The 24,164-nt window shown below is 42.4% G+C and overlaps 1 protein-coding gene across 3 annotated transcripts; it reads left to right on the top strand.

Annotated features, from left to right (window-relative positions):
- The first annotated feature begins 949 nt into the window (after positions 1 to 949).
- cplane1 (ciliogenesis and planar polarity effector 1) lies at positions 950 to 23,955 on the top strand. Of its 3 annotated transcripts, none has more exons than XM_066651097.1 (54): positions 950 to 1,050; positions 1,462 to 1,667; positions 3,269 to 3,404; positions 3,482 to 3,601; positions 3,689 to 3,921; positions 4,009 to 4,115; positions 4,197 to 4,353; positions 4,607 to 4,710; positions 4,795 to 4,977; positions 5,586 to 5,835; positions 5,939 to 6,088; positions 6,191 to 6,900; positions 6,982 to 7,172; positions 7,271 to 7,351; positions 7,456 to 7,620; positions 7,703 to 7,870; positions 7,980 to 8,208; positions 8,369 to 8,499; positions 8,643 to 8,854; positions 8,990 to 9,154; positions 9,250 to 9,385; positions 9,989 to 10,098; positions 10,354 to 10,500; positions 10,593 to 10,722; positions 10,955 to 11,276; positions 11,454 to 12,348; positions 12,464 to 12,618; positions 13,402 to 13,532; positions 13,635 to 13,738; positions 13,837 to 13,895; positions 14,516 to 14,581; positions 14,788 to 14,980; positions 15,061 to 15,405; positions 15,510 to 16,139; positions 17,477 to 17,646; positions 17,885 to 17,978; positions 18,093 to 18,141; positions 18,315 to 18,449; positions 18,562 to 18,633; positions 18,850 to 18,950; positions 19,059 to 19,266; positions 19,448 to 19,683; positions 19,788 to 19,881; positions 19,984 to 20,181; positions 20,337 to 20,372; positions 21,238 to 21,271; positions 21,376 to 21,504; positions 21,687 to 21,846; positions 21,942 to 21,997; positions 22,202 to 22,339; positions 22,453 to 22,610; positions 22,829 to 22,924; positions 23,045 to 23,208; positions 23,556 to 23,955. In XM_066651097.1, the coding sequence occupies exons 2-54, from the start codon at positions 1,587 to 1,589 to the stop codon at positions 23,673 to 23,675; spliced, it is 9,444 nt and encodes a 3,147-aa protein (XP_066507194.1). In that variant the 5' UTR covers positions 950 to 1,050; positions 1,462 to 1,586; the 3' UTR covers positions 23,676 to 23,955. The 3 variants fall into 3 exon arrangements, with proteins under 3 accessions (XP_066507194.1, XP_066507195.1, XP_066507192.1); XM_066651098.1 differs by having other exon boundaries at positions 13,632 to 13,738; positions 19,481 to 19,683; XM_066651095.1 differs by having other exon boundaries at positions 13,632 to 13,738.
- The last annotated feature ends 209 nt before the right edge of the window (positions 23,956 to 24,164 follow it).

Below are 24,164 nucleotides of genomic sequence, written 5' to 3'. Positions count from 1 at the left end.
ATCAGGACGACAATGCACCAATACACACAGCAAGACTGGTGAAAGATTGGTTTGATGAACATGAAAGTGAAGTTGAACATCTCCCATGGCCTGCACAGTCACCAGATCTAAATATTATTGAGCCACTTTGGGGTGTTTTGGAGGAGCGAGTCAGGAAACGTTTTCCTCCACCAGCATCACGTAGAGACCTGGCCACTATCCTGCAAGAAGAATGGCTTCAAATCCCTCTGACCACTGTGCAGGACTTGTGTATGTCATTCCCAAGACGAACTGACGCTATATCGGCCGCAAAAGGAGGCCCTACACCACACTAATAAATGATTGTGGTCTAAAACCAGGTGTTTCACTTTCATTGTCCAACCCCTGTGTGTGTGTATATATATATATATTTAACTTTGGAATTCGCCATGAAAGCCACCAAACCCTCCCCCGTCAACAGCAGTTAAAACTTTCAACTTTGAGGAGGAAAATTAGCTCTACTGCTTATTTAGATCTGACAAATACGTGGATATTTCTTCCTCTACTTCCACTGTGAGAGGAACTGTCAGCAGTATGGGTCTGAAAAGATGTGGATGTATCAAGATGCATTAGTAGTATTAGTAATGGTGAACACGCGTGGAAGGTTTTATGAAATAACCTGCAATAGCTGTATCATGATGAAGCACTAGAAGCAGAAAATGTAGCCAGCTTGTAAGCTTTGAATTTGAAAAATCGTCACTGCAGAGTTATTTAAAGGAGAAAGCAAGTCTCTTGAAAATTTTATTTGACTAATAAAGGCAAAAGAAACAATAAATGCTGAAGATGTTATTACAGTTATCTGTTTAGGCCAAACTTTATTGTTCAATACAAAGATGTAAAAATAGAGCGTGAATTATTTGTGGGTGTGTCCACGGATGCGTCTTGCTCCATGGCAACCAGCTGCGAATCATGGGAAATGTAGTTCAGTACAGTGTAGCTTTTGAAGCGGAGGGAGATTCGAAATCAGGCTCATGGACTGTCAACAAAGGCTTAAAAGATAGCTTACGTGTTTTGTGTGAATATGGAATGACGGTAAGTGTGGGCCAGAGATGATAATTAAACCAGTGCCGGGCGTGTTTTATAGGTTTTGGTCGTTTTCTCACTCGTTTTTAGCCTGACGTGCTATCACTACATTAGCTAACGGTCAGTTTCTGAGGTTAGCGTCAGTGAGAAGTTCAAACGGATATGTGGCATAAATAATGCAGAGCTTTGAAACGCGTTACGTTAAGCTTGATATTCAGTTGTTAACGTGCGAATCCATGTCTCACATTTAATGTTTATGTCTCGTTTTATGCATTTTTATATTCATCTTCCAACTATGTTATAACGCGTCGAACAACCAACTGGTTATCGTTCATTTACTCATTGTTAACGTTAAATATGTTTCTTTGCAGCCAGATAACTGAAAAGGGAACGTAAACTTGCCCATTTTTTTAATTTCAGAAAGCAGTTAGAGGAACTGGATCTACAGTTATTTGGCCATTATGCCCTCAGTCAGAATATGGACAGCATTGATTTGAAAACCGAAGAAAGCAGGGAATCTGAAGGTCCTATCAGGCTCTTTAGCCATGGAGATCAAGTTCGAGGTCCTTCTGTCGTCCAGCATCAAGCGGAAAAAGCCATGGCCCAAATTCTGTTGGCTTGGAAAGGTGAGACGGTTTTCACGGTACTTGATACTGACCTGAGAACGGAGCCCTGCTGATGACGCCATTTCAAAATAAAGTGATGCGTTGGGAGGACTTACTGAGTTGTAGGAGCTATTTAATAAAGCAAGGGAATGTTTAAATGTCTTTTTTAAAACACAACATATTTTTTACAACACTTTATCAGGTAAATCCCTGGCCTTTGTTTAATTTTAAACTATGTCTCCAACAGTGCTGAATATGAAGTACATAACACGTGAGATTACCAAGATTTTCTCAGGAGAAACGTCAGAGGAGCAGGAGAAGTTTCCTTTTTCTTTCCAACTGAACTCATTGTTGTCTTAAGTCCTTCCTGAAATTTAAGTGGGAATTAAGCTGGGGAGGCGGACTCAGGTTTTATTAGATTTATCAATTTATCAATCATTCATTCATTCTTTATCTGTAACCGTTATCCAGTTCAGGGTTACGGTGGGTCCAGAGCCTACCTGGAATCATTGGGCGCAGGGCAACAAACATTCATTCACACACTCACACCTACGGACAATTTTTAGTCGCCAATTCACCTACCAACGTGTGTTTTTGGACTGTGGGAGAACACTCCTCACAGACAGTCACCCGGAGGAAACCCACGCAGACACAGGGAGAACACACCACGCTCCTCACAGACAGTCACCCGGAGGAAACCCACGCAGACACAGGGAGAACACACCACGCTCCTCACAGACAGTCACCCGGAGGAAACCCACGCAGACACAGGGAGAACACACCACACTCCTCACAGACAGTCACCCGGAGGAAACCCACGCAGACACAGGGAGAACACACCACACTCCTCACAGACTGTCACCCGGAGGAAACCCACACAGACACAGAGAGAACACACCACACTCCTCACAGACTGTCACCCGGAGGAAACCCACGCAGACACAGGGAGAACACACCACACTCCTCACAGACAGTCACCCGGAGGAAACCCACGCAGACACAGGGAGAACACACCACACTCCTCACAGACAGTCACCCGGAGCGGGAATCGAACCCACAACCTCCAGGTCCCTGGAGCTGTGTGACTGCGACACTACTTGCAGCACCACCGTGCCGCTCATCACAAAGCAGCTTTACAGAGATCCAGGTCCAAGCCTCCTATGAGCCAGGGGCAACAGTGACAAAGAAAAAACTCCCTCAGCACACGAGGAAGAAACCTTGGAAGGAACCAAGACTCATACGGGGAACCCATCCTCCTCGGGTCGACACCGGAGACACAACAGAGAACAGAACAGAAGTAAAAGTGAACTGATGACAGATGAATGGGTTATAGTAATGTGAATGTAGAATATTAGTGATGTATGAGTCTGACGAAGGAGAAGGTGATCAGTGATTCTGTGTGAGTTAAAAATAGGTGCAGAGTTAATCTGAGATAAAACAGCATGGCCAAGCATGATAGTGTAGATGAGACAAGGCCAGGATCTTGTACAGGACACACAGAGGCTGGATCAGGGCAACACCTTTTTAATATTTAGAGGACAACAATTTTTTGAATGTAATGAAGTTTTATTTTGCAAATATGCCACCATCCTTTGAGCAAAAATGCCCTTTTTGTGTTTTAGGAAAAGGAAGGTATCTTCCTTTTGGATGACACTCGGATCAATGAGATCAACCTGATGTCAGGGCAGACCAAGAAGAAGACTCCAAAACTGCATCCGTTATTGCCAAGAGTGCTGACAATGTCCGGGTCGCAGAACGGTGAGCTTTGAGCACAAATGTTCTTGCACAGCTTTTGTGAAGCATTGGAACTTCTCATTTGTTCTGTCTCTTGATAGGTTTATGGCTGGCTGGAATATTGGTCTCTGGAGAACTTTTTCTGTGGAATAGAGACAAAGACTCCTTAAAGATGGTTACGGCTGCGTCTGCAGTGTTTGAGCTGGTTTCTGTGAGTAAAGGTAGATGCCATTATTGTGTGCTCTCACCCTTTTTATATGGATGTGGAAATATTTCACTGATTGAGCTATTTTTCATTGCATCTATAGCAACTTCACTGCGCCTCTCTCTGGTGGTCTCTGGGGATGGAAAGAGGGTCCTACTGGTAACTTTCACTGGGCAGATTTTTCTCTGGGAGTGCCTGGTGCCGCAAGATCTGAACAGCCCACGGGATACTACCATCAAAGGCCGCTGGAGTCAGATAGCGTCCTCAGAAAACACACAGCTACCCTCCTCCAAAGACAAGGAAACATCTCTTCATTCTGTGTTTGTCCAGAGCCAAGTGAGAGTAATTTGGGTTCTGTTTATTCTCTTACACAAATGATCAGACAGCATTTTGATGCATGTTCTACTCCGTGTCCTTATCCAGACTGTGGGTGATGTTTGCCTTAGTGCTTTGGTCTTCACCCATGAAGACCAGCTGATTGTCACCTTTCTAAAGATCCAGTGGGAGCACACCTGGCTGAGCAAACTCAGGTTTGATTACACGGACAAGTAAAAGAGGGACATTTTTGATTGCTTTTCATTGCCTTTAATCAAAGTCTGTATTTATTACAGTTCTGAAGGTTACAGTGTGCAATGGGTGACCAAAACCTATCCACTCAATCAGCTTGCACCTCCATGTCGACCTGTGAAGTCAAGAGGAGCACTGGTACCAGCTTTTTCACCTGATGGGCAACTATTAGCGATAATCATTAACCAGAAAGACCCAAGGGTAAGTTGACTTCTGCAGATCATTATTGCAAGTGGAATCAGAAGATAATTTGCCTTGTGAAAAGCATTTATTATACTGTGGAAGAGCAAAATATATAGGTCACCCTGGACTATTAGGAAATGTTTGTAGTAGTTATGTTCATGAAGAATGTTAAACTATCTCCACCAGTCAGTAATTGCTATACCAGTGCATCCCAATTATCATTAAAGGCTTTTCTATTGTCTTTAAAATATATTTCCCTTATACCCTTTAGGCTACTCAGGTATTGTTCATAAGTGTCCAGAACTTTGTGACTCTTTCCAGTTCATTGGGTGGCTGTGGCAGTCAGAAGCTCAATATCCCATCAAAATATGTGAGGTAAGTAAAAATCCAACACAAGCCTTTATGGCCCACCAAACGGTTAAACCTTAGCCACTTTTAATGGCCCGCATTTGCCCGCAGGTCGTATTGGGTGGGCTGTGTGAGCTGGAGTCCGGAAGGGCTCTACCTTGCCTGTGTTCTGAAGAGAGGCTCCCTTCTCTTCCTGGCACGCTTGGGTGGTCTAGTCTCTCTCTCCACCTCTGGATGTGACATTGAGTTTGGCCCAGCGCACTTCCTACCTCTTCACCCACTGGTTACGTACAGGTGAGTGGAATTGCTAACATATTACTTCATGTTAAGAAATATTGTTAAATAAATCTGCACATTGATCAACAGGTGTTGGCATAATATACTTTCTCAATGTTTGACAGATGTTAATATTTGATATTATCGTATCTCGTATTAAAGATGACTATTCTACACTGAGATAATGCTGTTACTGAATCTGTACTACTTTCAGTTCCTCTGTTTAAATCCTAAACTCATTGAACCCATTTTCTTTTCATTAATAGTTTTATTAGTTGTCTTGTTCTGATCCCTATCCCTTTTCATCATGCTTTCTTTTCTCCTCATCATACACCTCTAGTCATTTGCTCTCTTTTTTTTCCTCTTCCAACATGGTCATTTTGTGCTGTTACATGTAAGTACTAGAACAGTAATAGCACCGTCACGACTAATGATCTCAAAACACTTTTACCACTTGTGGCACCACTGCTTTAAGACTGCTTTTTTGATGCAGTTCTCTGTGTTTCTTTTTTTGGCATGTTTCATAATGATATTTTAGGAATTCTTTAATGCATGTGTGCTCATATGCATGAAATCAGTTTTCCATGACGTTCCTTAACCTTAACGTGAATAATTGTTCTCTGCAGACCTCCGGTGCCTTTGCAGTCACCAGATGATGCCCTCTCCAGCTCCAGTGTGTCTCTCCATGACCCGATGAGACAGCGATACTCCGTGACTTGGCACCCAAGGCTACCTTGCCTCATTGTGTCAGATGGTTACATGGTCACTATGTTGAAGATGCCCAGTCAGCCCTCATCTGTTTCACTGATGAGCAGTCTCCTGCTGGAAACAGCCCAAGGACTGGAGAGAGTGCAGAAAATACTGGGCTCAGAGCAAGTAAGTTGGATAAAAAAAAAAAACAGACAAGTAAAAATTTTATTTCATTTTGTGTTTCAAAGAATTCATCCTTTTCTTATCTGTATGTATCTGTTTGTTTCAGCCTCAGGTCAGATCCAAAATGGAGTCAATGTCCACTATGAAGTTCACAGCTAGTCTTTTGTCACTTAAAGAGAAAGAAACACCTGTATCAACTCTACCTCTATTTCTACAAGACCCAGGGGGCTTGAAACTGACAACTGAGAGAACCCAGGTCAGTCAAATGCTCACTTGAGTTTTATGCATTTGTCCATAACATTATTTTGTCTGTTAGATGTTTTCTATCAACAATCTGTGTTTTTTTGTGGTTCTCAAGGTTGAGATCGATGATGAAGATTCAGACGTAGGTCAGTACACGATTTCAGCTATGGAGGATGGTGGGAGGCTAGAATTCGCCTCAATGTTTGATACCCTCCATGCCCAGGCCCTGTCAAACCTAGAAGACTCAGAGCCAAGTTCCTCAGCTCTCCCGGAGGAACTGGCCATGGTACGGAGAAATCTACTAACAGCCTGGGCCCTCGGAGTGTCTCTAGGTGGGATCATGGCTCAGAGAGAGCGCTTGCTGAAATATTCCATCTCCTGTGCTGTTCGGCTGGCCCGTATGCTCCAGATTGCTCTCCCTCTTGTGCAGCCTTACAGAGAAGATGGAAGAACCTGGACCTCTCATATATTGGACCTTCTCAGATCTTTGCTCTGCTTCCTGCCATGGGACTCCTCTCGCAAGGGAAGCAGCAGTTGCTTTAGGGTGGTGGTGGACCTCGTTCAGCGTTTTGCACGTTTTTTCTTGCCTTCGAGTTCAGCCAGCACTCGTTGCTCTCAGAACTTCAAGGCGGCACTTCTTGTACTCCAGGAGGCATCTAAGAGTCTGGACCAGACATATTGTTTAATTCAGAGGACAGTTTATCAGGGAGAGAATGACTGTTCTGCTTGTCCTTCCGATTTGTTCCTTGTCCCGCTATTAAAAGAAGACAAAGAGGCTGAGGCGGTGACATCAGAGCTACCACCTCTAACCAGACCTTCAAACAGGTTCTCTTGATTTTTTTTAAGGTTACAGAATGAGACAGTCTAGTCAGAATGTGCTATAGAATGTGTTTTGCTCTTTTTCAGATTAGTAACTATATGGAGGGAATTGTACAAGCAGGCCTTAAGGTACCAGACTGACCTGTACAGTCAAAGAAACACAGGAAACCAGAGCAAGGAAGTGGAGAACATATCAAATATAATTTCCCAAATACAGGAGGCTCTACAAAGAGCTGGAGACCTTCTGGAGGATAGCCATGCCCTGCACAGCATAACAGGTCAGCCTCTGTCAACCAGTGAATTTGTAGGTATATCAGACAGCTTTAGATAGATCTGGGGTAAATTCTGAAATATTTAATCATTGCTTTGTCTGCAGGAGAAAAGCACTTCATTTTAGGTGAATACAGTGAGTGTGTCCAGGCTTGGAGAGTCCAGTTGTGGGCAGAGAGGGAGAGAGGTAAACATTTCACCATGTCATTTTGACCTTTCATGGTCATTATAGTTAGAATAAAATGATACACACAAACCTCAGTCAAAGACACTTGTTTTTGTGTCAAGCAGTTGGTCCACGGAGGTGTTTTCTGGAGACGCGCTATTGCCTCGCTCTTCTGTTTGGACAGTTGTTCCAGTATCGGCTGAAGGAGGCCCAGGCCATGTGCGACTCCATGGCCAGGCGCCTGCAATCTCAAGGTGGTCATGTGACAGAAGATAACCAAGAATACAGTGGTAAGGATTAGAATATACAGTAAATCAAATAATTAAAAAATAATTCATATACAAACAGAGGAATACGTTTCCTTCTCTACAGGTGAGACTGACATTGTGGGTTGGCTCCCACAAAATGTGAACAGCGAATCTGCCTGTGCAGTGGTGCAGTCTCTGGGCAGATTCATGGCCTCCTACTTCACCAACCGGCCTCTTGCCATCTTCCCACCACACAATGTGGACGTCCTGCCACCTCAACATCTGCCTCTTTGTGAGTAACAACACTATTAAGCTGAACTTAAAAGTAAGACAGCGAGTAAGTGAACAGTGGGTTGATAAAAGTGCTAGCAAAGTAACATTTGTACGGTTATTATTTTCAGTGTCAAGGCAGAGAATGGTGCATCTGTCTCAAAGCAAGGTGGCAGCTGCAGTGCGATCACAGCACCTTTCAGAGGTTTGGACGGTGGAATATGCTCTGGAGCTCCTCCTGCTGGGTGGATTGATCCCTGAAGCTGTGTGGTTTGCCCATAGCCTTGGGGACTGGAAGACAGCTGCCTCTCTTGGCCTAGCCTACACCATCTACTGCAGAGAGCACTATGACTTCAGCAGGTGTGTTTTTGCTTTCTCCAGGTAGGATTCTACAGTTAGAGACAATTAGTGTTCTGCACTCATGACAAATGATAGTATTTTGAATGTTATGTTTTCTTTAACTTGCTTTGGGTTTGTCAGCAATTAAAAAAAAGAGTTTTTAATTAGAATTTTGCTTTAGGTTGAAATGGAAAGAGCTACACCTCCCAGTGGAACTGCAGCCTGGCTGTATCTTTCAGACCCAGTTAGAGTCATTAATGGGCTGCCTGACTGGTTGTGATGGAAGTGGACATTCTTTCATAACTGGCACAGGTTCGTGCTTCGTCATTTTTTATTTCTTTTCTTAAAGAAATATCAATGGAATCACTTGGTGCATAGAAAATGACACAGACTTATCACAGATTACAATATCATGGTGTTCCTCTTTTTACTATTTTATTCTCTCTCCCATATAGTGGAAGTAGAGGATATGGAGTTACTGCAGTCCTCTGTGCAGGAGATCCTTAAGGCCTCTGTCATGGCTGAGGTGGATATCGTCTCTCAGCCCCTTACCCAGCTGCTGGACTCGGCCAAAAAGCATGCCTCCTCATTACCCACACTTGTGCCTCCTGCATTTTATCTTCCTGCCCCTCCCCTGTACTGTCCACAGCCTGCTCCAAATACACAGGTACACAAAACACTCTGTGATTAAACAGTAAAAACACCCCTTGGGACTGAAAGGGGTGAAAATGTGCCAGTAAAGATGATCCAGAGGTGTTACCTATATTCCTGGAACCTGTTTAAAGAAAATGTTTTTTTCTAGGACTCAGTTGAATTTGGACTGTTGGCTGTGGAGAGGGAGTTGCGCTGTCACATTGCTGGAGTGTTGCAGAGAGTGCTGCTGCTGTTCAGAGCTGCCCACTGTTCCCGGCCTGCTGCCCAGTGGTACATAAACAGCCTGTGCCACTGCCGCCAAATCTTTCGCAAGGTAAATACTTTTGTCATTTTAGTTCAGAGATTTGTATAAAATTTGCTGAATTCATCTTCAAGGACTGGCTGTTTTATGGTTTGTTTTGTTAACAGGTCAGAAAGGGAAATGTTATGTCTAAAGATGACATCCTACCAGAGGGATTGAAGAGGTTTACTGATCACCGTGGGTTTTTCAGAACAAGGCACAGCGGACAGGGAGACATGGACAGTGTTTCTAAACAGACCATAGGTGTGTATGTTTTTTGGAGGTATGGTTATCTTTTTCTTTCTTCCCCTTTTCTTTCTTTCTTTCTTTTTCTTTCCTTTTCTTTGTTTTCTTTCCTTTTCTTTCTTTCTTTCTTTCTTTCTTTCTTTCTTTCTTTCTTTCCTTTTCTTTCTTTCTTTCTTTCTTTCTTTCTTTCTTTGTTTTCTTTCCTTTTCTTTGTTTTCTTTCTTTCTTTGTTTTCTTTACTTTTCTTTGTTTTCTTTCTTTCTTTCTTTCTTTCTTTCTTTCTTTCTTTCTTTCTTTTTCTTTCCTTTTCTTTCTTTCTTTCTTTCCTTTTCTTTCTCTCTTTTTCCTTTTCTTTCTTTCTTTTCTTTCCTTTCCTTTTCTTTCTTTTCTTTCCTTTTCTTTCTTTCTTTCTTTTTCTTTTCTTTTCTTTCTTTCTTTCTTTCTTTCTTTCTTTCTTTCTTTCTTTCTTTCTTTCTTTCTTTCTTTCTTTCTTTCTTTCTTTCTTTCTTTCTTTCTTTCTTTCTTTCTTTCTTTTCTTTTCTTTTCTTTTCTTTTCTTTCTTTCTTTCTTTCTTTCCTTTTCTTTTCTTCATTAAATGATTGTGGTCTTTGTGTTTCTTAGTATGCTTCAGGGAGTTGTGTGGCCTTTGCTGGATGTTACATGCTCGTGATCAGCTCACTCTCTCCTGTAGAAAATACCAGACTGCTAGGAGCAAGTCTCAAGATGTTCAGGTGTAGTACACTACAATCATTAAGCTGAACAGTAATGCTCAACATATGTCAGTTGTTATCCATCCTAAATTAAGCTTGTTGACAAGTCCTTTTAGAAGTTTATATACTTTTATGTCAGGTGTCATAAGAGGTGTAGGTGGGGGTCATGTAACATTGTGAATGATGACTTACATCTAAGTGTTCTCAGATAATGTCAATTACATATACCCTACAATTAATGTGATATATTGGCACATGGGGTGCGTTACGCTGCAGGTTACAGATGTCAACATCTCTGAGCTGTGTGAGGATGCCCTACACTGGGCTTGCCGCCTCCTACCCTTCTCTCGTTTCCTTGGTACTGAAGAGATACTGCAGGACTTGGTTCTCAGTCTAGTGGCTGAACTGCCTCCTATTCCTATGGTAAAGGCCAGTCCACTCAGAACACACTGTGTATTCACTCATGGGCTCTATTCAATATCTAAATCCTGTGCTGTCTTCTCCCTAACGTCAAGGTGGCAGAGACACTAGTTAGGATGTTTCCAGATGAGGAGGAATCCGTCCGGGTGCCGCTACGGGACAAATACAGCTCACTGACGCACAGATTAGGACCCTGCACGGTGAAGAGCTCTACTTCAAAACAAGGTTAAATACACATTTCCTGCATTGCTATAATATATGTAATAAAAGGGTTATTATTATTACTTAATTCATAGAAAAGTTAATAAATGTAGCATGTTACATTATACACATACAATTTATTTGTCTGTAACCAAGTTAATGTAGTTTTTGAAAACAAAATGGATGTTCTGATGTGCTTTTAAAATATTGATTTATATTTTTAAATAACTGACTTTATGGATTTATTTATACATAGACACACATTCAGGTCATGGTGAGGATGAGGATGCTTGTGAGACAATGATGTTGCTAATCCAGGACCTGCGGAGACAGCGCTATCGAGAGGAAAGACGTGTGGCAAAGTATCTGTCCCCGCTGGAGCGACATCTTTGGGAGAGGGATGAAGAAGAAGACAGGGGAGGAGCAGCAACCGTTTTAAGACGATTCTCTCTGGGCACTAGCTTAAGCAACAGCACGTTGACTGACTTTGAGCAACCCCTAGTGGGCAGTGAGTGTGACACTGCTGATACCCTATCAGAGCCTCTCTCTCCAGACATGCAAGCCAAATCACTTTACAGGTACAACAATAAAATACAATACAATGTAAATTAGGAGGAGAAAAATTACACTTCTCTCTACCTGATATACATATAATACATTGCAGTAACATATACATTTAAAAAGATGACACAGAAATATAAACAAAGAGATAGAATAACTGCACACTTCAGCCCTTTTTTTCTTTTTCTTTTCAGCCCAAAGTCACACAGAGCTCAGGAGAGATCTGTAAGTTCAAAGCAAGAAAGAAAAGGAGATGGAAGCCCAAAGTCTGTGAACAAAGGAGGTGTCCAGGTGTCAACAAACGAGCAAGGGAATGATAAAGATCCTGCTTTACCAGCTGTGGGAACATGGGCGTTTGAGCTTGAGGATGATGAGTATCTCTGCTTTTTGGAGCTTTTTTTCAGCTATGTTTTGGAGAAGGACCTCCTTTACACAGAGGACTCTGAGCTCCCTCTGCTGAGCAGCAATTCATCACAGCTGCGGGACAGAGAGCTTCATTCTGACTGCTTTGACATGCTGACCATGCTCAAACGCCGCAAAACTGGACGGAAACGGGACATCCTGCTCCCTGTTTTCCGCGCCGGCCATTGCTTTCTTACAGAAAATCTGGAGCCACCTTCAATCAGTGTTGCTCCATCTATACTCAGTGAGAGCCACCCTGCTAGAACCAACATGTCTGTGCATCCTTTCCTTGGTAAACAGCCAGGATTATTTAGCCGTCGCAAGCAGGGTGGCAAAGTCCCCAGTGAGGCACCACTGAGCTCTGTTCATTTGCCATTAGCCCCACAAACAGAACACTACCCATTTAAGGTCATCTCCCTCCCTGATGTTGACCTGCAGCTGGAGCTGGACACTAAGATGGAGGCCCAGTTTCCCCGTCTGGGCAGGCTGCTGGAATGGATGCTCCGCTGGGTGGACAGAAGTGTCCTGGTCACTCAGCACAGCAGGAAGAAACCAGACGTTGCCAGTGAGCCAGTGGTAATCAGGGCCAAAACCTCGGCTCCTGCTGTTTTGTTCGCTTATAGCCTGCTGGAGAAAAGATATACAACAGCCCTGCTGAGCATTGACAAGCACTGTGCCCAGCTACAGGTGAGTTAATATTTGGAATAAATACATTTAAAAGGAACTTGATCAAAATGGATCTGTTGTTTTGTTCAAGAACATAAAGATTCATTATTTAAACATGTTTTCTCTCTTGGCCCAGGCTCCAGAGAGGGAGTTAACTGTGGCTCCAGTTGTGCAGCCCGACTTTGGATGGAAGAAGGAGAGAGAAAGCAGCGTAGATACTGGTTATCCTGCCTCTGCAGGGACTCCTATTACCCTGCCAGATCTGGACTCTCAGCAGGGACTGAGCTCTAGGTGAGTAACCACTGCTTTGTAAATAAATGAGATTTAACAATTCCAAGCAGGTGCAATGTGGAGATATAAGTGTACTGAATAAATATGACTGAAACAAATATGGAGAAGGTGTAGAACAAAGCGAATCAGACTAAAAGCAAGCTTTTATGATGCTCCGGGCTCACTCCTAGCACTTGAAAGCAAACTTGTTCTCAACAGTGGCCGAAACAGGGTACGAACATTATCATTTTTGTTTGATCAACATGGTATTTTGAACAAAGCATGTCACAGACATTTCATTAAGATCCAGGGAGGTGTGTTACTTGTGGAAAAGTTGTGCAACATGCCCCCTTAAGATGTAAGCAGCATTATTTCTTTTATTCTGGGGCGGCACGGTGTCGCAGTCACACAGCTCCAGAGACCTGGAGGTTGTGGGTTCGATTCCCGCTCCGGGTGACTGTCTGTGAGGAGTGTGGTGTGTTCTCCCTGTGTCTGCATGGGTTTCCGCCGGGTGACTCACTGTGAGTAGTGTGGTGTGTTCTCCCTGTGTCTGCGTGGGTATCCTCCGGGTGCTCCGGTTTCCTCCCACGGTCCAAAAACACACGTTGGTAGATTGGCGACTCCAAAGTGTCCGTAGGTGTGAATGTGTGACTGTGTGTGTTGCCCTGTTAAGGACTGGTGCCCCCTCCAGGGTGTATTCCTGCCTTGCGCCCAATGATTGCAGGTAGGCTCTGGACCCACCGCAATCCTGAATTGGATAAGGGTTACAGATAATGAATGAATGAATGAAGTTTTATTCTGCAGGGTGTGTGACGTTCACGAAGACCAGAGGATCTCCAATTTGTCTGAAGAAGAGGACATCACTTCTGATACTGGGATGAAAGAAGAGGACATTAGGAGTGAGAGGGAATTGTTCCCAGTCTCTGAATCAGACGGTATGAACTTGCTGCAGTGACCAGCCTGAAAAATCCCAGCAAACATTTATGTAATGTCTCTGAAGATTTCTCATTTCTGCTTAATGGCCTTTTTTTTAGCAGATTGTAGCAGTAGTGTGGAAACCACTGAAGGGCGTTTATTTGAACCTAATATTTCTGTTCAAATCAAGACCCAGAGCAAAACATTTAGCGGACCCAAAGGACAGGTGAACAGGAATATGTTAAAACATCTGTATCAAGTCAAAGCATTGTAGTAAACTGTGGTTACTTTCTAACTTTAACAGAGATTTGTGATCTTTCTCAGCTGTTAACATTGGCAGATCTGGAATGCCTCGCTACAACTGACAACTCCCCTGAAACTCAGTGAGTCCATGTGGTAGAATTGAATGTAAACCACACATTTAAGGCATGCTGTGGTTTTATCTCTAGTAGGGCTGAATGACTTTGGAGAAAATATCTAATTTTGACTTCATTTGGTTGAACAGTACTCTGACTCTGATATAAAACAATGTGAGGTTGTGATTATCATGTTCATAGGCTTTTTGTACATTAAAATAACCACTCATGCGTCTGTTGATAAGGATGTTGATAATGTAGGCTGTAGCTACTGCATCTCTTGTGAACATACATTCATTCATTCATTGTCTGTAGCCACTTTTATAAGTATTTTAAATTGCAGTTATAATAAAAAAAAGTCTGAAAGTATCCCTATTACTAAAGTAACTAAAAAAACATGGGACCTGATCTAGATCTGCATTTCTACTCTGTTTAGCTTCATGAATATGGTTTGTTGAAACATTCAGCCTTTACATAAAGCAGAGTGTCATCTGGCAGAGACATAAAGTCACAAAGGTTGCTATGGTTGAAGAATAAACAAAGCTCCTGGACAATGTGATGGACCGAACGCCAAAGAGAGTGTGGATTGTTTTAGCTCTGTATCTAACTCGGATGAACTGATGTGAAGATGATGATGTCTTTCACAGATCTGAGGGTGGTGGTACAGTTGACAGTACCCATGGTGAACGTGAAAAAGAAGAAACTGCGTTCAGGCAAGTACATGAGCTATGCTTAGTACTAAGCTGAGGTTTGTCTTTATGCTTATTTACATATATTCACCGTTTCCTATTTGACTGTGTGATTTGTCACATATTGGAATGCCAATGTGAAACTTCTGACAGTTGTAGTTGGGCACTTTAATGCTCCATTTTCATAGTTTATGAGTAATTTTGTGTTGTTTTTACTGTTATACAATTAGCCCTGTACATCAGGCTCCGGAATCAACATCTCTTCAGCAGACTGACCAGGAATGCCCTTCTCTGTCTCACCCTCTAATTCCACCTGAAACTACGGTCCATTCTCTTGGTGGAGCACAGACCGAGAACATCGCAAATACACACCCAGACCCTGTGAGACAGCTACTCCAGGATGAGCTTTTTAGATTAGTGCAAGTAAGTGAAAGTTTAGTGATTTATTGTAATGCATTTTTACATACAATGTTGCCTTCTTTTAACGGTCTGTTATCCTTTAGTTGCAACAGATTAACTTCATGAGTCTTATGCAAGTGGTGGGAGCCTCCTTTGCAAACCTGCCCCTTTCCCAAACTAACCCACTGCTAGAACAGCTCAGAGTGCCTGCCTCCCAAAACACTGCATCTGCACAACCACAGGCCCAAGCCAGTTTGCAAGCTGTGGTACAGTCTTCTCATAGTCCTCAAAACTTAAGACAAGTGAATTCAAATAAGCCCGTCTCTGCTCCTGAACCCCAGAAGGGGATTAGTGCTGCTGACCACCAGCCTTTCAGTGTGGGCACAGAACCTGTACAGGATCCGTGTGAAGAAAGGAGTAGTCCTATTAACTCAAGACTCAACCCTCAGGTAAAAAGCCTTGCAACTGAGATATTTTAATTAGGTTTTGACCAATGTAATTGTTTAGATACTAATATAATACCTATATTTCCTTCTGTTTGTTCTGATTGTAGAAAAGCCAGCAGCTGACCATCCGTTCAGATTGGTCTAGGGATGACCAGCCAAGAGACAGGCCTTTTATTGCTTCCTCTGAAGGGCTTCTGACCACTGTAGATAATCAAGGTCCCTCAAAGCCACCCTCTAATGTTTTAAACCCCAGAGAAAGGACAGAGCCATTAATACAAGGACTGAAGCTTCTTCAGCTGCCCCCTCCACAAACAACTCTACATAGACCCCCTCCCCCTGTCTCAGTGAGAGAAGCCTGGGCTTCTCAGCCCCTTCTACTCAATGGTCAGTATGAATCCAGTGTGATCAAGAAAGCTGAGGAGAACAATAGGAGGCGTACAGAACCCACTGCACCTCCACCACACCTAAACCTTAGCCAGTACCCTAAACAAGCTGAACTTCGTGTCCCAGAAGGCTCATCAGAAAGGGGGCCAGTAGGAGAAATTTTCCACCTGCCTCCTGCAACCCACACAGGGCTTCCTCTGCTGCGTTTTCCTGCTCCGGCACAGACTCCGCACATCCAGCTGCCTCATATCCCTCTCTCTGCTCCAGTGAGGCAGCCTACACCTAGCTCTGCAGCGATGGCCCACTACCCCAGACTTCAGCTGCTACGTGTTGAACCGGACCCACCAAGTGTTGTATGTATTAATGTGCTTTACACTAGTAACATTTCAGGCCCCATGCTAAATGGTGCTAGATGAACTAACATTCAGAATTTGAGAGTCATATTTTTAAACTTAAAAAATAGAAAGGAAAATTTACGATGTTTGGAAAGTCTCTGGGGCGGCACGGTGGCGCAGCAGGTAGGTGTCGCAGTCACACAGCTCCAGGGACCTGGAGGTTGTGGGTTTGAGTCCTGCTCTGGGTGACTGTCTGTGAGGAGTGTGGTGTGTTCTCCCTGTGTCTGCGTGGGTTTCTTCCGGGTGACTGTCTATGAGGAGTGTGGTGTGTTCTCCCTGTGTCTGCGTGGGTTTCTTCCGGGTGACTGTCTATGAGGAGTGTGGTGTGTTCTCCCTGTGTCTGCGTGGGTTTCCTCCGGGTGACTGTCTGTGAGGAGTGTGGTGTGTTCTCCCTGTGTCTGCGTAGGTTTCCTCCGGGTGACTGTGAGGAGTGTGGTGTGTTCTCCCTGTGTCTGCGTGGGTTTCCTCCGGGTGACTGTCTGTGATGTGTGTGGTGTGTTCTCTCTGTGTCTGCGTGGGTTTCCTCCGGGTGACTGTGAGGAGTGTGGTGTTTTCTCCCTGTGTCTGCTTGGGTTTCCTCCCACAGTCCAAAAACACCTGAGATGAAAATAACAGCTTTGGAACTGTCTGTTCAAAATAAATGACAAAATAATTTTAAATTTCTTTGTAATATTTAAATGAATGCACTTATAATAGTGCTGGGCGATATGAGCACAAATCAATATCACGATTAATTGTAAATTTCACCACGATTACGATTAATGAACGATCATTTTGTATTTTTGACCCTCAGTTACCCGCCATAGTTCAGTGACGAGGCTTGTACTGTAAATATGCTCCAGTATTAAATATGGAATATGTTTTCTAATATTGCTGGGAGCTTGTTCCTCCCTTGTTTTCTGAGCACTCTTTATATTTAGTCGCTGAAACTGTTTTTTCTCAGCGTTTACGTTTGACTTCTTTTTGTCATTATCGTCTTAATTATAGTCAAAACACAGCAAGTTCAAATCACAGACGCTGTGTTTTTCTTGAATACTAGCTTCTCGAGTCACTTGGTCAGCCTCTGCGTTTAGGTTGCTTCAGTGTGGCAGATTGGGGCAGAATCATGTGACTACAGCTTGGTAGCGTGGTTTTAAAGGGACAGCACATGAACACACATTGGGGACATAACAGAATTAAAATAATCAATATGATCCTCAAGATTATGTTGATTAAAAGTACTGATTACAGCCCTAATGTATAAGTATGGCATCAATCGGTGATATCAATTACAGGTACTGTGTTTTGACCTGTAGGGTTTGAAATACAGTGCACCTCCTGTGCATACTCCTCGTCTGATCCCGCTGGAAGAGCTGACGGTGTGGGCTGCAGGGAGTAAACAAAGACATGATTCCAAGCTCCAGCTCCTGAAAGCAAACATAGTCCCACAACACAAAAGTACATCCAGTACCCCATCCAGCAAGAGGTACCTGCCTTACATCACCTTTCATTTGCAGATCACATTCTTTTACAGGCTGTCATAATTCTGTTCTTAGTCACTCATTCCCCACGTTTGATCTGGTTAAAATCAGAGAAGAAGGACTGCTCAAATGTCTCGTATTTCTATGTACTGATGGATACTAACATCGTTTCACCAGTGGTAGACCATAATGTATCAGTAGTATTTTTTGTTTGATTTATGCTTTTTAATTCATGTCCATTAGGCTCAAAAGGAGAGAGGAGAAAAGAAAGGAGAAAAAGGAAGAAGAAAAAGCTGTGACCTTCCGACCAGAGGACTCAATTATTCCTCCATCTCAGGTACAGCAAGTGGCATCTTCATTAGTAGAACACTACAGAGTTCTGTAACTGGAAAATTGTTGGCTACAAACTCAAATTAGGGTTAGGCTTGAAATATGGCTTTTATGTTTTCAGCCTGAGGAAGATGAACCCACTCCAGACGATGGCTATGCAATTCCTTTAGGTGAGTACTTTTACAGATACACTCTCCTCTGTTAAAGTGCCAGTTATCTTTTTCCATACTTTATTTCTCTGCAAAAGGATGTTAGATATGAATATGGTTCTAGTCTTTGAACTGCTCTAGTGTTCTGTATAAATAAATATTACCTCACAGTACATGCTCTCCATTACCATCAGGTTCCTTCGACTCAATGCTGTCTGGTCACAGGCTGTTGTCAGAGGCCTATTCCACATCTGCAGAGCTTCATGCGTTCGCCTCATCACAGAAACGACCTCCTAAAATTCAGGATGCTTGCACAAACACTGACCCTAGTATGTGATCATTTTCATTAAGAGAAACATTGTAGTTTTCGTAAATAATTTATTCCTATGCTTTGAATTTGACATACTCATGTTGGTGATATTTTGCTGCTGTTCCTTCTAGCGCCACCTCGCACCATTACTGATAAAGCTGTTTCAGTCCAATTTCCTGAGGCTTCTAGGTCTGCCTATGCTCGTAAGTTTGGTGTTAGATCATTCATTTAGTTTACATTAGATTACAAAGAACTCAAGTTTCCAGTCCCCAAGCGCTTGGAAATCCATAAGTAAATGTTTTGTTTTGACTCTTTAAAATGTTTGCATTAGATTTGTAGTTGAACATTTAAGTCAAATAATCCACAAACAGCTATATTTTAGATGTCTGATCTCAACCATGTTTCTGGGACCCCTACAGGAAGTGAACATATCGATGTGACCCCAGTCATTCCTCCCAGTGTGTTCCTCAACCTGCGCTTCCCCGATTACGTGTCTCATGAGCTTAAAGACAGCACTTCAGTAAGCAAAGATCCATCATTTGTAACTATATAAAGCTGCAGTATATAAATGTACGTGTGTAATTAAAATCCATAGTAGGGCACTCAGCTTTGTCAATGTCTCTCTAAGAACTTGGAAGGTCGGAAGTTTATCAGCGTGGTTGATCTGGAGGATGGCAGTTTGCTGCAGGACCTGCCCTCTTCTCAGTCCCCTGTCCTGCCCACTACCTCTTCTACACCTACATCTGCTCAGCTTCACCTTCTAGCAGCTTCTGTGACCAACTCTGCCCCAACCAATGCAGAACTGACTTCAGAAGAGCAGAATGATGTACTTCCAGGTAATTCTGCTTTTTTGTCTAAAAGGATTTTGGTGTGTTTTGTAGTGAGGGGTTCTTATTTTTCATGTGTAATGCCTAATACATTTTTGCTATTTTGGTGTATGAAATGAAAGAGCCTAAACTTATAACCATGTGTTCTTTTTTTTATAATTTACATACATTTTTTTTGGACTGCTTCCAGGTCTTTCAACAAAGTGTTCTCCCCCTGCTGCAGTAAATGCAGAACCAGGACCCAGTGGCGATCCACTCTCCATCAAATTACTGACGAATTTCAGGGCTCCTGAAGAACAGCCAGTGGATCGACGCCTGCTGTCCCAGAGCCAAGTCTCTTCTCGTCTTGCTGAAATGGATACCCAACTGGCTGCATTACAGAGCATTGCTGACCACATGGACCAAGAGTTTGCCAACACCAGACTGGTAAATTAAGCTAAATTCATTCAGTTTCATTGTTGGTGTTAGCTTTCACTTAAACTGGTTATTACTTTATGAACAGTGTTCAGATTGTGCTAATGTTGTTTCAGTTGGTGAACACCATAGAGACCCTGGGCTCAGCACTGATGCCAAGTGAAGAGGACCGGTCGTATAGGAAAACTCCTGTTAGGCTCATAGAGGAAGGTTAGTTTTTTTTTATTGTGTTATGTTTCTTAAACATAAGGCAGTTTAAATAAATGTAAATACAATTTTTTTAATATGAACTTAAATTATGCTTTTAAACAGCAAAGAACTTCCGAAACATGGTACCTGATATTGGAGATCAAGCTAACCAGGGGGAGGAGAAAGAAAATCAGAATGATAGAGGATTTTTAGCCTCTGCACCAAGAAGTAACGCTCCTGCTTGGAAAGGTCACTCCTCTCTCTGTCCAGTTTCTTCATCCTCCCAAAGCTTGGCCCAGAAAGTCTGTATCTCCCCTACAGGTAGGATATATATGTATAGTTTTAAGTAAATTAAATAGATTTTTCTTGTAAACGCACATTTTTATTCCGTGCACAAGACACAGGGTTAGTTCTAATTACATGGTGCAAGTTCTCAACTGAACTGAGTGCTTAACTTGATCCTTATATCATTTCAGTGAAATCGGAGCAGGCCCCATGGAATTTCAGCCAGGGTAAGTGATCTGTACACCTCGCTCTGTTTTTCCACAATAAAAAAATGTGTTTAAATTTCATTGATTAAAACCTCTACATTATATTTCTAGATGTTTTTGGACACTTTCAAGGCATCACATGAATGTGTTCCTATTTTTCTGCAGTCAGAACAAGTCACTCATCTTTAGATTAGATGTAGCATTGATGTGAAGATTTCCAGGCATTCCACCACACAAGCATTAATAAGAAGAAGTACTGATGCAGAAGATTAGTTTCGGATCACAAAAAGCTATCCCAAACATATTAAATGCAGCTCAACTGTTCCACAGCCCAACACTGGGCGGGGCTTTAAGCTGCTCTAGCTCAAGCTTGGCAGCAAGCATGGTTAACTTGTTCTGATGTTCTTCTCTAGTGTCTAGCGTAAAGTTGAACTAGGGTGACCAGATCTGAGATGGTGGATGACTACTGACGTGCAGACTGACCAATTAAATGTTTACAGAGAAGGTTATCGACCAATAACAGTAGCGCTACAGTCAGACTGTCCAATTAGAAGATTTTAGGCTACTTCACCACGCCCCCTTCTCACTCAAGCGAACCAATCGGAGTAGGGGAGGGCGGGGCTAGTTTGCGAATGAAACGCTTCTCGAAGTTCTATGTAAGCGCTAGAAAAACAAAATTCCGCCCGGGCATTTTTTAAGTCTAAGAAAAGAGGACCTGTCCGGGTAAAAGAGGACGTCTGGTCACCCGAGTTAAACGCCTAAAGCAAATTAATAAAGTAATCACAAACACTTGTAAAAATTGATGTATACACTGACTTATTTGTTGTTTCGTGATCATTGTGTGTTGTTTTAATATCTTGCTTAATGTTTGCTTATTTTACTACAGAATTAACTGAATCATTGATGGACAACTCTAACATGTAAGTGTTACTTATTTGATGTTAAAACATGTTGCATAACAACCAACTGTATTTATCCTCCTAAAATTCTGTGTTTTTTCATTTATTCATTTATTTAAAATCAGACTGGCCGATACAACCTTGGGTCTGAGTGGCCTGAGTGATGTCGCAGATATCTTTAAAGATTTACTGAAGGAGGGGGCTCTCTCACCGTCAGCGTTGCATCTCTCTTCGTCAGTGGCCCGACAGAACCGGTACAGTCTGAAAACTTTATGTCCATGCAGATGAAAGTTAATTTATATATGGATCAATATATATTGGCAGAGTTGGTTCTGGTTGGTATAAGCAATGTGATGATGCAATGATCCAGAAATGAAAAAGAAGAATGCATTTCAAAGCTAAACATCTACACAGCTACTGTTTTTATATGACACAGGCTTGAGGAGCAACAGAGAAGAGCTGAGGTTAATGAGGAGAGGAAAGAGGTGAGATCCTGGATGAGGAAGAAGCAAAAAGAGAGAATGGTGGAGTACCGGAAACAGAGGGAGGAAAAGAGAGCGAGGGAACGCAAGCCTTTCACTCCACCTGTCTCAATGGTAGACAATGGCCTACTCTTTCTGATTAAAGTTGATTTTATTTATGGTGTCTACTATACTGTTTTATTTTAATTTTTTACTGAAACCTTTAACAGAATACATCCTCTAGAGACTTGACAATCAACAAGAAAATCAAAGAGGAGAGAGACAAGTAAGTAATACTTACATCCAGCATATCTTTTGAAAATAAGGGACTGTCCTCTCAGTTCCTGTTAGAACATTTATATGAGGAGTTTGTAGCATTTAGCCACAAGAACATTGGTGAAGTCTGTGTTGGAGGATTGAATGTGCATTGTGAACACCACCTCATCCCAGAGCTCCATCACCTGAGACAATACAATTTTGTTTCTCCAAGAATGATTCTGATGGCGCACCACTCCCAGAGGGCCAGTGAAGCCTGCAGTCTGATCACAGACCTGCTCACCACTCCCCTCAGCCTCCCTACTGCCTCTAAGAGCACCACCTCAGCCCAGGACCAAGACTTAAGAACCAGGTCAGCAAGTATCCAGTCCTTCTAAACGGATCTGAAAGAATATTTACTAGATACTCCCTACTTTAGGCTTGGAAATGTGGACAAATACTAACAAGATGGGAACTGTTGTGCAGGAATTGGAGCCAGCCTACATGGACCAAAAAGAAAAGCCCTACTACACAAAGACGAGCTCGTTCGGCCTCCTCGCTTGGGAGGACTGTAGTGCTGCAGAAGAGAAGTGCATCAGGACCAGTCGGGACTCTGAGCAACAGACTTGGACTCCATAGACCCGGTTAATTCCTTCCTTCAAATCTTAAAATTAATAATTAAACGAAGAATTTATTTTCAGCTCATTTGCACGTTTGTTTAAGTTTGTGTGTGTGTGTGTAAACACACATAATTTGACCCTCCTTTGCAACTATAATAGAGTTTGGATAGATTATTTTAATATTAGGGATATGAATCTCTGACTCTTCTGTGCTTGGTTTATTTATTTATTTTTTGAATTAGCAAGTGCCCTTCCTGCTGATCGCCTGTCCCAAGTCACACGGAGGGGCATGCTGACTGACCTGAGAGGCAGACCAAGAGTGAGGATAACACCACCACGTAGGTTTTCACTCAGATATATTCATATCCAGCAGGTCAGCTTTCTTCTGCCTTGTTTTATGGACAGTTGTAACAGAAACTGTGGTTTATGTATTGTTCATGTTTGTTGACAACGTACAGGACCCAAGAGTGGACTGAACATATCCACAGCAGCACAGAAGACAATAAGTCAGCAAGCACATTCTCAGCTGGGGGACACAGAGAGGGAGGTGGTCAGTCCATGGGACATGCCCCTTGAGATTCGCAGGATTCTTGGCCACGACCATGTTAATGACAGAGGGCAGGTATGAAGCAGTTCTCTCTAGAGTGATAAACCGAGCTAATTTACAGCTAATGTTGTTGAATGTTGTGTATGCATATATCACACTCTATTTAAACCCTGTAGGTTAATCTGTAGGTTGAACAGGTGAATTGTGGTTTACATGTTGCTACAAAAACTGTGAATTTAAAGCTTGCTTAATTGTTAAACATGGACATTATTGACTGGGACAATGTAAGGTAAGTTTATAAACATTAACAATTTTATACTAAGTCACATTTTTGATTTCACATGAAGCAAAGAAAATATTTTTTCCCATCATATAGACCCATGTCATGTGTGAATTGTGCTTTTTTTTTTTTATCTGTCCAGGACCTGATGGGGGGAGATCAACACCAGCTGGACACCCTTTCAGAAAGCACTGGCAGCATGCTGAGTAAACTTGATTGGGAAGCTATTGAGAGAATAGTGGCTGAAGAAGGAGAGACATAACTGGGGAAAAAATATTTTGACAGCATATTTTCACAGATTAAGGGAACATTATTAATAAGCCAGGTACTTTTTTCAAAAGCTGCATGTAGAGATCTAGGAGAGAAGGGATGTGTTTTCAGTATGAATGACTAATTTTCGCTTTCTGTTCACACTTTGAAATAAATATAACATGTTAATGTGGTCAGACGCATTGCATAATTCCTAAGTTTCACATGAACAACAACAACAACCGTTATCAAATATATTGTATGAAGTATGTAATTTGATACTATTTGTACAACGCTGAATTTTTAAAAATAAAATGTATTTTTTGATAGTATATTTGTAAGAGTCTGTTATTCTTCAATTTTATTAAATACCCATCCATCCATCCATTATCTGTAACCGCTTATCCAATTCAGGGTCACGGTGGGTCCAGAGCCTACCTGGAATCACTGGGCGCAAGGTAGGAATACACCCTGGAGGGGGGCGCCAGTCCTTCACAGGGCA

This window comes from Hoplias malabaricus, chromosome 18 (assembly GCF_029633855.1).
Source record: "Hoplias malabaricus isolate fHopMal1 chromosome 18, fHopMal1.hap1, whole genome shotgun sequence".
Taxonomy (NCBI): Eukaryota; Metazoa; Chordata; class Actinopteri; order Characiformes; family Erythrinidae; genus Hoplias; species Hoplias malabaricus.
The sequence above is the reverse complement of the archived record's forward strand: the minus strand, read 5'-3'. Positions and strand labels throughout refer to the sequence as shown.

What these genes read in the sequence shown, in the direction of transcription:
- cplane1 (XM_066651095.1), top strand. Translation starts at nt 1,587, where the DNA reads ATGGAGATCAAGTTCGAGGTCCTTCTGTCGTCCAGCATCAAGCGGAAA. An exon ending in GCTGGTTTCTGTGAGTAAAG is followed by an intron (nt 3,602 to 3,688) that starts GTAGATGCCATT and finishes TTGCATCTATAG; the next exon opens with CAACTTCACTGCGCCTCTCT. An exon ending in AGTTTGCCAACACCAGACTG is followed by an intron (nt 19,684 to 19,787) that starts GTAAATTAAGCT and finishes ATGTTGTTTCAG; the next exon opens with TTGGTGAACACCATAGAGAC.